The sequence below is a fragment of the Cygnus atratus genome, chromosome 4, assembly GCF_013377495.2.
Source record: "Cygnus atratus isolate AKBS03 ecotype Queensland, Australia chromosome 4, CAtr_DNAZoo_HiC_assembly, whole genome shotgun sequence".
Lineage (NCBI taxonomy): Eukaryota > Metazoa > Chordata > Aves > Anseriformes > Anatidae > Cygnus > Cygnus atratus.
In genome coordinates this window covers 28,003,639-28,017,970 of record NC_066365.1, presented here as the reverse complement: position 1 = coordinate 28,017,970, position 14,332 = coordinate 28,003,639, and the positions used below count along the sequence as shown (strand labels likewise).

The 14,332-nt window shown below is 38.7% G+C and overlaps 1 protein-coding gene across 1 annotated transcript in view; it reads left to right on the top strand.

Annotated features, from left to right (window-relative positions):
* The window catches only part of CPE (carboxypeptidase E), a 55,233-nt gene that overhangs the window by 31,267 nt on the left and 9,634 nt on the right, over positions 1 to 14,332 (top strand). The window contains exons 2-5 of the mRNA XM_035552828.2: positions 7,274 to 7,470; positions 9,340 to 9,507; positions 10,351 to 10,468; positions 11,512 to 11,694. Of these exons, the coding sequence (XP_035408721.1) occupies positions 7,274 to 7,470; positions 9,340 to 9,507; positions 10,351 to 10,468; positions 11,512 to 11,694 (666 nt within the window). The remainder of the gene's footprint in view (positions 1 to 7,273; positions 7,471 to 9,339; positions 9,508 to 10,350; positions 10,469 to 11,511; positions 11,695 to 14,332) is intronic.

The following is a 14,332-nucleotide window of genomic DNA, read 5'->3' as shown; positions in this document are numbered from 1 at the left end:
TTTAGAGCCTGAGGTCTGGATGTAAACGGGTTATTTCCAACCTTTTTTTTTCAGCTCTTCACAAAATCAGGATGAGGAAAAGTAGAGCTCCGAGTTCCAAATGTGTCTCCGCTGGAACCAGCCATTTGAACTAGATTAGCTTTGAAATTTCCCACGTACTTATTGCCTGTGAAAGCAGTGGGAAGGATGGGTGAGCTCAGTCCTTTTGAAGTGCTGTGATGGTTGGCAGGGACTTTTGTAGCTGCAGTGAAAAAGCCGATTCTGTAGTTTCCTGAAGAGGGAAAGCTTGTTAAGTGAGCTTGATGAGGAACCCTTATAAGTACACACCTAAATTATGTATCAACTTTCTCTTCATCAAAAGATCTATGTCAGTGATGAGTGACGGATTAAGAAAGTGTTGTTGCTGTATGTGCCAACCAAAACTGGAGGGTTGCTGGAGTGAAAGTCTTTGATATGAAAATTTGCTCGGTCACACGTAGTTATAAATGGAGAAGTTCGCCCTTCTATGGAGCACAGCAGAAAGCTGGATTGGATCTGTTGTATCCCACAGCCAGCATCACAGGGGACACGTAGAGGCTTACTTGTGTCATCTCTGTACTGCCAGCATCCCTCACAAATAGTCCCAGGGTATGTTTTATTCATTTTTTTTTTCCCCTAACAGTGAGAACAAAAGCTGGGAGATGAAGGAACTGCACATGTCCCATACTCTGCCACTAACTGGTAGGGCTGGTTCAGGACAGTTCGTTTCACGTTTGGTCTTCTCAGGAACCTCATCTTCAGTGCTGAGCTTACCATACCGGCCACTGTAACTAAGTAATGAATTCTATAAGTGCAGAATGCTGCTCATTTTTCCTAGAGCATGAAAAATGCAATGGAATGGCAAAACCAGTCTGGTTAATCCGGGTGTGTGTAGAGATGGGTATTTGTTATTCCTAAAATTCTGATGTTTTTTCTAATCTGCTTTGAACTTCACAGAGTGCTTTTTAACACATTTCCACAAAATCAGGGCTTTGTGCATATTATATTTCAGTGTTTCTTATTAAGTTAAAGGTTTTGATTAAATAAGTAAATTTAGTTTGTTACGATTGAACGAGTCATCGTCGATTCCCTTACACAGCACCATCCTTTTATGCGCAGCAACAGGAGCGTAGCAGGCAGAAAGCCACCTTCTTCTCCATGACACAGCACGGGGGCTTTGCTGTAGGAGTTCCTCCCTCAGTGCTATGCTGTGTGACCCTGCAGAGTAAGTGCAGGGTGCTGTGGAAAGCCTGGCACTGGGATGTGCCAGCGATGTGGGCTGCAGGAGCAGAGCAGATGCTTGGCCTGCTGCTGGTGGGAGGCTGTGCCACGTCCTGTAGCTGCAGGGGCGGGAGTGGGCTGTTAGAGACACGAAGGAAGCATCGGGTCACTCAGAACCTTTGTGGTGGAAAGAACCATCTTCAGCATGAGGTAATCTGCCTGGAGATTTTCATTGCCATACTGAAGATACAGAAGATCCCCATTTTGAAGCCCAAGTGACAGACTTTATACCCAATAGAATGGAGATTGCATCTTAATTTATACAGGTCAAAGCTAGCAGAACCAGAGCTGTTCTTTGCGAGGTTTCACTCCTGTTTTAATGTGCTGTACAGGCTCTGCTGTTAACTTTGACTTTAAGCAATAGTGCTCCAATAGTTATGAAATTTTGCAGAAACAGCTTGAGGCCAGTCTTGAAACATGGCCGTGAAAAAATGCTTGATTTTTTTAAAACAGGAGCTTGCCAAAAGTTCCTTGAATTTCTTTTCTTCTTGTTTTCTTCCCAGTACATTTTGTAGTAGTTAATGGCAAGAACATGAAAGATTTGAAGGCTGTCAGTATTGTCCCATTTCTGCTTTCATGTAAACCAACTGTGAAACTTTCAGTAGTTTCCCTTTTAGCGATGCTATACCAATATTACTCCTTATTAAATGTCACCCTAAAATTGTATTAGGCCTCTAGAAAGTTTTAGGAACTAATACTGCCCTGTTCTTCTATCTTCTAGTGCTGTCTGTTTTCACACAAGTCATGGAGATCACCTTTTCTATTGAAATGCTGTTAGAGCAGGTTGCAGACATCTAGTTTATAGAGTGACAGAAATCTAAAATTTCTAATTCTTTCACTCTTTTTTTTTCACCTCCTCGTTTATTTTCTTCTTTTCCTCCCTTAATGTTTTCCTTTTCAAAGGAGAAACCCATTTTATAATCCTTGGTTTTCCATGTAGTTGATCTCCAGAGAATTTCCTTCTCTTTGAACTACTAACAAAAATGTGGAGCATAAGAAAGTCCTCAATCACATTTAGATAAATGAATTTCTTGCCAGCAGGAGTTCTGAGATGTTCTGAGTACTGTTTATCTACAAGAAATGTTTACTGGTTGCCATATTAAAAATGACAAGCAACTGTAAGTAATCAAAAACACTAAGTCTATTATTTCAGGAACACCGCTTGCTTTTCCAGAAGGAATATAGGAAGACAGAAGAAGGATTCTAGTTTTAAGGGTAATAGATGCTCATTTGCAAAATGGGTCATTAAGCACTTCAGCTTTCTAGTTGTTAATTTTTTCTTCCATATGGCTTGCACTTCCATGAGCAGACTACTATACATTTTAACATTTTAACATTACACTACTGTACATTTTAACTGCTTGGCATGACAGCGTGACTTGTGGAGTGACATTATCTTGACTCGAAGTAAATATAATTAGTAGGTGCAAAACTTTTTGTACCTACATTTCAGAAAGTTACTGTCTTTACAAATACAGGCTGACCTAAAAAAAGGCAGGGGTTAGTCATCTTTAATTGGGTGATCTGTCTAATGTTAATGATGTACCTTCTGTTCCTAGGAAACTGCAGAAGACCTTAGCTAACTGTAACTGCAGAATTGAAGTGACATTTCACAATGTTTGTCAGGCACCAGAAAGGCATGACATTTTAAAATACTTTTTCCTCAATCGTTTATCAGGTTGTAATGTACCACACAGTCAATCTGGGAGGGATGTAAAAGCCTTCTAAAAGCCGTAACGATGTGCTGGCTTAGGCCTCTCTGAGATACTAAGACATTTATAAACTTGATTGCTGCATTTAATTTCTCGTGACTTGCTCCAAAGGATGTTAGTAGCCACCCATTCATCTGTTACCAGAAACCTCTGTATCTGGGCTGAAGTTGTATGTAAGCATTTATAAATGCCATCTTCACATCGTTACACAAGGCATGCTGTGGCTACTATGGATGAGATTATCTTTTATAAAGAAATTATCGGAAAGTTAATAATGTTAAACAAGAATTGTAAATATTCAAGCAGCAGATATGTTCCTTTGTGTTTACCATATATTGGGCCATGGAGATCCATTAAAATTTTTTACTTTTTTTTTACATATGTGTGGGTGTCAAATCAGGAAAAAAGCTTTAATTTCTTTATGCCTCTTCTCCCTCAAAGCTACCTCCAGTTTTCCGCAGTGGAAGAGGAGCATTTCTGCTGGTTTGGAGAAACTTAAAAAGTTCATCATCAAATTGAGATTTGCAGTCTTTTCATTTAAAAAAAAAGTAATCTGTGAGGCAATTACAGTTACGGAATCCCATGAAGGGTGATTAAGGTCTGTATTAAATGGCTCATGAGGGATTAGCAGGAAGAACAACTATTCCTCAGCTAAGCAGCATGCTAGCAACAGGTGACAGTGGGGTGGGCTGTTTTCGAGGGAAGCCTGAAAGAAGCAGTGTGGTAGGAGCTGTCAAATTACCAGGGAAGCCAGGTGAGCAGGTCCTTTAGTCATCATGCTGCTGGCAAAAGCTGTACTGTGCAGCTTATATGACTGATGTCCTTGGCATCTGAGGGATCTGTGTTAGCCCATGCAGTAGTGGAGAAGGAACGGGTTCCTTCAGAAGTGGACCTGGGATGCTGGCTGCCTTGTAGGGTCATTCCCTAAAGCTCTGGTCTTGCTCAGCTCAGCCAGAGGAGCGATGAGCATAATTCTGTTGGTCTCAGTTAGCAGCCTGGCCTCCAGCGTAGATTTCATTGCCCTAGAAGAACAGATGATTAGGAAAGGAGTTAGGTAAAAACAACTCAAAAAGGTTTCCAGAATGCACACCCTGAGTTGCAGTTTTTGCTTGACCGTGAAGGACGGTCAGAGATGCAAATGTGAATTTAGGGCTTCCCTAACTACAAAATCATGTCAGCAGATAGGCTCTGGAAGCATCCTTGCCTCTTTGGGCTGTGTGGTGCTAATGAATGACTTTAGCAGCATTGTTCCTTTTTCCAGAATGGACTCCTCGACTTTGCCTGAAATGGGCATGGACAACTAAGGAACAAACTGCTAATTTGCCCACAGCCAGCCTGTAGCATGAATTTGTTTCCGTTGAAATGAACAGTAAAAAAATCAAGTTTGTTTCCCTTGGAACAGCTGCAAGGTTTAGATATGAGAAGGACCCATATTTTCTATTGTTCTTGTAGAAGCAAATTACACTGTTGAAATGAAGAAGAGTTTTCCTAAAACTGTCAGATACGGTCTGCTACATTTTGGGCAGAAACCCAGTATTTCTTTGGTTGCTGTGCCTAGAGATATGGAAACAGGCGGCCGTGGGAGCTGGCAGGGAGCGGGTTCCCACGTGTGTGTGCCTCCTAGACTTGTTCTTGGCTGCCAGAGGATGGACCGGAGATGGATTTCTCTGCTGCAGACAAAGGTGCAAGAAAAAGCCCACAGGAGCTAGCATATAGACACAATAATAACTTTTGGAGCAGGGTTGTTATTCAGCTGTTATCTTTCCCTTTTCATTCTTTTGCCTCCATTTTTAGTTTTTTTTTTTTTTAACTTTGGTTTTGTTAGCAAAACTTGGAGTTCTGCTGACACCTTGCTGCCAACACAGTTCTTTTGGCAGCTAGTTTCACAGTTTGTGTTATAAGTAATTGTGTTTTTCTATGTCAGTCTAAAAAATGACATTTTTCTTCCTTTCACTGAAGATCACCACCTCTTGTTTTGTGGTGTAGGGAAATGCTGCTTTCCAGACTGATTACTCCACGCCACGATGACTGGGATATATGGATATTCCCTTTCCTTGCAGTTCTACCTAAGGAAAACAGGGCTGATCTCTTCAATCACTTTTCACAGGGAAGGCTTTCCGTAATTCCAATGACTCTCTCTACCTCTTTCTGAACTCCTCTTATCTTTTCATGCCCATGTTGGATGGTTCATTACCACTGAAGGAAGCTATGTGGTCAATGAGGCTGTGCTCTGGGTTCACTGTAGGCTGTGCCTGTTTTCACAAACCTTTCTAAACACTATTAACAACTCTTTGGTGGTAGTGGTCGTGGTGGGGGCAAGCAATACCATATGGGAAACATCTGTTTCTATTCCTTTATTTGAACCAGATCTGTAAAATTCAAGTGGGAAGCAAAGGCAGGTGAACAGTGCACAGTCTGGGAATCAGGAGAAGTGATTTATCTTTCATGCATCCATAGTGGTGTCCTAGGGAAAACCACAAATGCAAAATGTGACCGTGTTCATATTTACCATGGTAGACAGATCTGGAACAGATCTGGAACAGATCTGTCTTTTAGCTTGTGAAACACTTTTCCCATAAGTAGCATGCCAGTATGCATATGCATGAGTATTCTAATTATGAGAATATGTGATGTGCAGCACTGCACATTTTATCAAATAGTATTCATATATCCATGCTCTGAGTGCATGGTCTGATTACTCTTGATGATTAGGCCTCTTGCATTCCCTGGTATTAACAGATAGGAGGAAACAGTAAGATGTGCAATGCCAAAACAGGAAATGGAGGGTTTTAGTCCCAGTAATGGAATTGTGTGTATCAGATTTGAAAAAAAAAAAAAAAAGCTATTCATTGAAACTAGAGCACTTTTTAACCTATCTGACAAAAGATGTGAGGGAATAATCTATATGCACAAAACCACCTTTGCAGGAAGGAAAGAAGGCATGATATTAATAGCACGCTGCCTGCTAGCACCTTATCACTGGATTAAGGTTAACAAGCACAGACTGAAGGGTCGTAAGCAGATGTGTGCTTGATTAGCAATTATTTAGGCCTTGTTTGTGTAACCCTTCCTGGCTTGAATTTGCCACTGTGATAGTGCCAAAGGCTATCAAAAAGCATATTCAAAGATGATTCAAAGCATATCACCAGCAGAAGGTTCGATTCAAGCTGCTCTAACAGGTGAACTGTATTTAAAAAGGAAAAGGATAAGAAAAAAGGGCTTTAACCCAGAAAACAACACGTGATTCTGGCTAGTTACAGGACAATCCTATGAATCTCCTGCAGATACCTACATTTCTTGTAAAACCTCTCTGTAATTAGGGCAAAAAATGTGTTCTTTTAAAGGTAAATCCTTAACAGCTCTAAGACCTCTCTGATACGTTCATTATGTCTAGGGTCATGAGAGTGCAATTCCTGAGCAATTGGGAGTGTTGGAATGCTTATTTAAATATCAAATTTATATATACACATATGTAAGAAGGTATATGAATGTATGAATACTTATAAATGTACATTATATATTCAAACCTATATTAAATATATTATTAAACATCCTTATATATATTCAACATAAAAAATCAATTCATATGATTCATATGGATGTACAATTCGTATGACTATATAATTAAACGTACACATATGTTGTTTACTTACATATTTAACCTTTGAATGTTTATTACAATTTTCAGTGGGAATGATCCACGTTACGAGTTAGGTTACTGCACCTGCTTCATAAAGTCTGAGCTGAATATCCAAAGCGATGGTTGAGTAAGATTTTTCAGGCCGCTAGGATCAACAGCTGTTCACTGGCAGTGCTTTGGTAAAAGAATTGCAGTTTAATGCATGTGTAGTATGATAAGCTTAACCTAATCTTGGAGAGAACATTAAAGATAAGAAGCACTGTTAGTGTCAGTTTATATGTTTAAAAATCGGGACACCCTTTTGTGGTACTGAGGCATCAATTGCATTAGATCTCGACAGTAATAATGTTAATGGCCATGCTTAACATTTATTTTGATGTAGTTTATTGTCCTCTGGTATTCTTTCTCTGCCTTCGGCAAACACATGAATGTAAATTACTGTTTGTTCAGCCAGAGTTTAGAAAAAAATCTCAGTCCACTTTTCTGAAAGAGACTTGTAGCTTCCTGGGGATACTGTGACCAGATGGAGTCACAGGGATAGCCGTGGCTCTGGCATGCTGTGTGGTGCCCATGCCTGTTTTTTGTGTGCTGTTCTAAGACATGTTCTTCCTTTTTCTTGCAGGAGAGCCAGAATTTAAATATGTTGGGAATATGCATGGGAATGAAGCTGTTGGGAGGGAGCTGCTCATCTTCTTGGCTCAGTACCTGTGTAATGAATACCAGAAAGGGAATGAAACTATTATCAATTTGATCCATAACACACGTATCCATATCATGCCATCTTTGAATCCCGACGGCTTTGAGAAGGCAGCATCCCAGGTTTGTAAGGCTGTGAATATATGATTAACTATCGATGTATGTTAACCCGAAGATCAAAATTACAGTTTAATTTAGCAGTTTTACAAATACATGAACTCTGTGGTGATTGTTGAATGGAACACCATTATTGATATATTTTCTAATAGTACGGTAGGCTTGTTCTGTTTAACAAGAAAGATTTTGTACTTGAGCTGGTATCACAGACAGTTTTCCACAAATGGCCATCTTTGTTATAAATGAATCTACTTCATTTAAAAATATAAAGATATTTATGCTTCATGCATGTTCTTTCATCTGAGTTCACTGACTAAACTGCTTCCCGAACAAGTAACTTCTAGGAATATATCACATTTCTGGAGTGGTAGAAAGGGAAAAAGTTGGTGTTTCCTTTAAAAATATTGTCAAGTAAACACATTTATATGAATTATTCACATCCATTAGTTCTTGATTTCAAAAGAAGGAAACTCTGTGAGCCATCTTTTTATTAAAAACAGCTTTGATTCTAAATTTCCGGCATAAGGTGATTTAGTTTAGCTATTAGTCAAGAATATTTAGCATGTAACTTCTGATGAAGACTCAGTCAAGAAACATATTAATGCACAGTTAGCATTTGGAGGCCAATCAGGACCCTGATACGTTGGGTTTCTAGTGCATATTATGTTCTAAAGGAAAATGAGATTTTTCTTGATCAGCAAGGCGTATTGATTTTTTTTTTTAAATATGGAAATGTTGATTCTTTTTACGTGACTATTTATGGTTAAATAAGTCAAACCTGATTAAGCTCTTCATTAAACTGATTCTTGCGAAGGCTTTAAAAATCCCACCGTCAGACCTCTTTTAAACCATGTCCAAGATGATGTCTCCCTCTAGTGGCAATAAAGCAGAAGCTGTCCTCAAATTGGTGCCGTATTTCACTTGTTCGAAATCTCACTGTAGAGATTCAGTAATACGATTTGAAACTTTCTCTCTTTAGTCCAAGTACATTTGCTTTTACAATATTTCTTTAAAAATTACTTATTATCTATAGTATAATTTTCTTCAGTGCTGCTGTTATTCTAATTTAGCAGCATCTTGACTCTATAAACAGTGTGTGACAGTAGATTTAATATACCCCAAGACTAAAACCAAAAATCAAACTAAACCTATTTTACAGAAATACTGAAAGCTCAGAGAGACAAGCTAGGGAAAACTATGCACCCTCAAGGCATTTCCTTAAAGCAAAACAAAACCTATTGTAAAGAAGTAGCTTAAAGAAAAGATTCTGTAAAACTTCGCGCTGCATCTTTATTCAGTGCCACCCTTGCAGTGAATGAAGCTGACAGTCACTGCAAAAATAAAAATATAGATTAAGGGAAAGAAAGATTAAGGTCCTTCTTTATCCTGAAGCCATTTAGAGGAACTTTGAAGCAAATGCAAATGTTCCTTGCAGCTGGCAGATACATCTGCAGCTGCCTTGAGGCTCACTGAAATGAGGTCTGTAAGTCAAAAGTATGTGTGTGAGGCAATGGGGAAAAGCCAGGTCTCAGGGGAAGACTCAGCAGGCACAAACTGGGCAGGCTCTGGAAAATCTGATGTTGCTGGTAATTTTGCCCATCCTTAGTCTAGATCTGCCATGATGGGAATGATCATCTCCTCTGAGACAGTGAAATAGAGTTTGGTTTTGTTCCTGCAGAGCTCTAGGAAGACATACAAGTCACTCGGCTGTTGGTGCTCCAGTTTTTACTCCCACACGATCCATTCTTGTTCTTGAGAACAGAAGTAAAACCATGATGTGAATTTACACGGGTAGATATACCCACATAAGGGTTGGTGCCTCAGCTCATTAATCTTCCATTTTCCTTTCTCTTTCTGCTTCTTTTCCTCATTTAGCCCGGTGAACTTAAAGACTGGTTTGTTGGTCGAAGTAACGCCCAGGGAATAGATCTAAACCGAAATTTCCCTGATCTGGATAGAATAGTTTATGTTAATGAGAAAGAAGGTGGCCCAAACAACCACCTGCTGAAAAACATGAAAAAGGCTGTGGACCAGAATCCCAAGGTAAGTAAGGGCTGTAGAGCCAGTCGCTTGTGTGCCCATATCCTCCATTTTATGCAACAGACATGCAGCAAACCCTAGGAGCTGTGTATGCAGTCTTTATGTGATTCATGTTCTTGAAACTATTTTGTTCATTTTTTTTTTTGTCGCATTCATCTGATGGCTTCTTGTAGTAAAACCTTTTGATCTGTATTGGTTAATCAATTCCTCATTCAAAACATACTTTGTTTTTAAGGATAGGGATTGTGTAGCCTTCTCCCTTGGTCTGAATAGATTCTTGCAGATATTCAGCATTTTACCATTGCCAGAAATTCACTGTTATATTGTGTGTGATTACACTGTTGGCTAGATAACTGTTCTCACATATAATGTGCATTTTTGTTAAGCCTAAGACTTAAATGTATTTTCACATCCGGAGTTTTTTTTTTTTTTTTTAATCTTCTTGCATTTACCCCCCCCAGGTTCAAATTATTAAACAAAGTAATTTTACTTTCAGTGCATAGAATTAGACTACATCCTACCAACATATATTTTAAATTCTTTTCTTTGGTTTTAAATTTGATATGCTTATTTTTAGCCATAATAAAAGGAGAAAAATAGTGAGATAGCTCTGTGTGGGGGGTCTCACTCTGAACTAATTTACACCAGTTTCAAGACTGATGTGAATCTACTTAGATTCTGATGTAAAATACTGATCCAGTTCTCTATGAAGCCAAAATAAAAATGCTGTTCATTTAAATGCTTGCACAATATGTATGATTATAGCTAAGCCAAGTATATGTAAGTAAATAAGTCTCTACACTGAATAATCAAATTGTAACTGTTGATAATGCTATTTTGTTGTAGCTTGCTCCTGAAACAAAAGGTGTCATTCACTGGATTATGGATATTCCCTTTGTGCTCTCTGCCAATCTTCATGGAGGAGACCTTGTTGCCAACTACCCTTACGATGAGACTCGGAGTGGTGTGTAGTTACGAGTTAACATGAAAGAGCAAGAGATATAAATACTTTATACTTTAAAAATTATTCCATGTTAATTATTATAAATATTATTATATATTTATTTTATATTATATTATTCTATACATACATAAATATATGGATCTATACTTACTACACTGCTACCTGAGATTCACTTGTAAACATCATATCACGGCATTGTAATGACTTAGTTTAGTATTAATAGTCATTAATTAAAATGACGTATTTAAAGCTAGTCACCGTATGACCATGTTGTCTATTTTTTAAGACAGATAGCTTGTTTCAGTAGAGTTACATTACAAAAATGATGTAATACCTGAGGGAATCATGGTCCTTCATGTATTTAATGAAGTAGCTTAGGTCTTAAATTAGCTGGGCTGTTTATACCCTGCTAAATGAAGCCAGAGAGATGTATCTAGGCTGTCTGTATGATCTAAGGTTTATCTTCTTGAACCTTTAAAAGGTGAATTTCTGAAAGTGATTGTATGCTGATAAAAACAACTATCATTGTTTCTGCTTTTTCAGTAGTGATCACATAAAAAGAAGTGTCTCTGTGGCACAGATGTTATCATTTAGCCCATAGTAGTATGGGCACATGACTGAAGTGATTTGATGGTATTGTTAGTGATTGACTTTCTTCAATATACTCTTGTACAGTTTAATTGCAAATCCTCTTAAGACCAGATTTTAAAAATCTCTAGGGAGACACACTTTTCTATGTACCATGTTCTTAAAAGAATCCAAAGCCTAGAATGTAGATTTCTGGTGCACTTTGAAATTAATATTTTCATATAAATCACCTTAATAATGGGACAACTTGATACAGGCAATTGATTAAGGATTGGGGACATGTTAATGTTATTTAAATAATGCAATATTTGTTGATGGTGCTGTAGGAAACTTACCATTGTACAGGGAATTTCCAAGCATCATCTTGCTGTGCAGTACTGTTAATCTAGGTTGTGACCCCAGCCTGTGACTGCATTTTTAATAATCCTTGTTCCTGGACCATTTTTCCTCCCTAGGCAGTGCTCATGAGTACAGCTCCTGCCCTGATGATGCTATTTTTCAAAGCCTGGCTCGCAGTTATTCTTCTTTTAATCCCGCCATGTCCGATCCAAACAGACCACCGTGTCGTAAAAATGATGACGACAGCAGCTTTGTGGATGGAACGACTAATGGCGGTGCATGGTACAGCGTCCCGGGAGGTGAGACCCGTGGCTGGGGGTTCAATGTCATGGGTGGTTATTTCAAGCTTGAGTTTTCACTCTGGGAACTTATTCCCACAGACAGGAATACCACAAGGTTATCCACAATTTTTGGTCTGGTTAAGGGTAGATCAAAGGCTGATCACTCACCACAGTGCATCAACAAAATCTCACAAAGCTCATCATGATTCCTATTCAAATATTCCTCTTTTATTGCTTTGTCTACAGTATTTCTTCATTCAAACTTCAGGTCATTGCAAATGTAATAGTTCTGCAGTGGGCGAGCAATTGCTGTGTTATCATGATGAGGGTTTAAGTTAAAAAAATAACCCCCCCCTAACAAACCCTGATGAGAGATAACAGGCTAATAACCATTCATTTTAACCTCAGTAACGGAAGTATCCATCCTTGGAAGATGTGGGAAGGCTTTGTGGCCAGTGTTGAAGATAATGGAAGAATGGAAGTTTGTCCTTTGATTTCCATGGGAACAAAATCCAGCCATGAAGATAACTTGCATCTTTACACTTCTTGGCTTAATTAGTGCTTGATTCATGTCTAGGTGGTGTTTCCCTAGACTTTGGCAGAGCCTTTTGTGCTAAGAGGACCAGCAGAGCTACTGCAGTTCCTTGAAAACTGATTTTCAAGGAGAAGTCTGTCTGGGAGTGTAGCTTGAAGTCAGAGCTTTCGTTCCTTTTCAGTAAAGTTTTTGATATTTCATTTTCTTTGTAAATGGAATCAAAGCAGATTTGGGAATAAGTAGATTCTCAATCAAGCAGAGTCTTCTGTGTTGCTAAACTCAGTTGAAACTTCAGGTGAAAATTTGGCTGGAGATTTCTGAGCTGGAAACTCAGCGTGGAATGGTTTGTCTGCACGTTGGCTTTGTTGATCTGTAGCAGATAACTTTGAACACACATACCAGTATTACTGTTTGCTTTTATCTTAATACTCAAGGTAACGGTCTCTAAATGAATTATAAATTTTTATGTGGAACGAGTAGGAATCTCTCAAAGTGTTGGGTAGTTTCAGTGATAGTCTAACCAGGCTTCTCAGGGGCAGCATGTTTCCTCTGCTGTGGTACCAGTGTCAGGGACTAGCTGTGACATAAAATGTTGGCATTTCTGAATACTGTTGAAAAGCAAGCGCCTTTGTGTGAAGCTTTCCACAGCCTTTGATTTGGAACCATTAAAAGCACCCTTTACAAAATGGTGTTTGCATAATTGAAAAAGAAAGCTGAATGTGAACAAAATATTAAAAGGTTTAACTATTAAAATTTGTTTCAATTCAGTCCAAAAATATTAAATATTAACTATAAAAATGTGGACATGTTTAACTTTTAGCTTTTTTCCTTAGGAAAATATTATCCATTGTTTTGATGAAATGCTTTTATTCTGACTAAACTACACATGCCAAAGGCACATTTTTCCATTGGAAAAAAATTGTTGGAAAGCTTGAATTATGTCTTCTTTTTGGATCTTATTTTAAGTAGACTGGAAATTCCCCAAGGGAGTCCTTTCTTTTTCTCATGTATTTGTACAGAAATTAGTAGAAAGGAATCCTAGTGCTAACCAGGATCTATGATCTTAAGATGGTGTAGCTAATAAAAAATGGAAAGGTGACAATAGACTGTGGACCATACAGTATGAATCTATTTTGTTGTTGTTTTTTCCTTCAAGTGTAAAAACCAGCTGGCAAGCTGTAACTGTTGACCGAAACCTTCATGCTAATAATTGCCACGGGCCAACTTAAGAAATAAAAAAACAACAACAAAAAATAATGAAAACTGTTCTCTTGTTTCTATGTCTAGGGCTAAGGAAAATAACTAAACATTGCCTAGTTCAAGATTTTCTTGGAAGCTTTATTCTGGAAAGCTAGCTGACATTTTGCTATCCATATGATAATGCACTCAAAGTTAGTGGTGAAAGCTATTGAAAAGCTATTTGTATTGCTGTAGGAAAAGTATTTAATTATATATCCTTACTAGAGGTTAGAATTTATCAGGAGGAAACTCTCTGGAGACCTTGTCTATTCAGTGTCTGCTCTGGTCCTGAGCTAAGGTGGCTCTTCCCTGCCTTTGCACCTTTGGGGTTGCTGTGGGTTTCTTCTGGGGCCTGTGAGCACCTACAGGTTTGGTGCTATCCCTGTGAGATCTCTGTGGACTGAACAGAGGCAAAATAAAATGGGAATTGACACAGCTGTGTAGAGAAAGAAGAACTGGAGCAACATGACAGGGAACAGAGGTAGAAATTAGATGAGATTGGTACTGGAGCTGTGTTTGGTGTCGAAAGGAAAGCATGGCTTTAGCAGAGCATTAGCAAGGAAAGGGAAAAGGAGAAAGTGGGGGATGGCAGAGCTAAGTGAGAAGCTGTGGTCTCCGAGATGCTTTCTTTGATAGTACCTCATCAGACTAAGAGCTCTAACCCAGGAGGGGCTGATTTTTCTTTCTAACAAGTTACTAAAGTCAATGTTGGCCTATAAAGCTTGTTATGGTGGTCCCAGTTGTGCTGCATCCATTTCTTTGCCCCTGCCCTTCTCCCACAGGTGGAGCACTTCTACCTTCTGTGAAACACAGCACTGCTTGGTGGGCCTGTGGCAGTCTTCATATGTATGCAGAGCTAATACGTTGGTGGCTCTCTTGTAT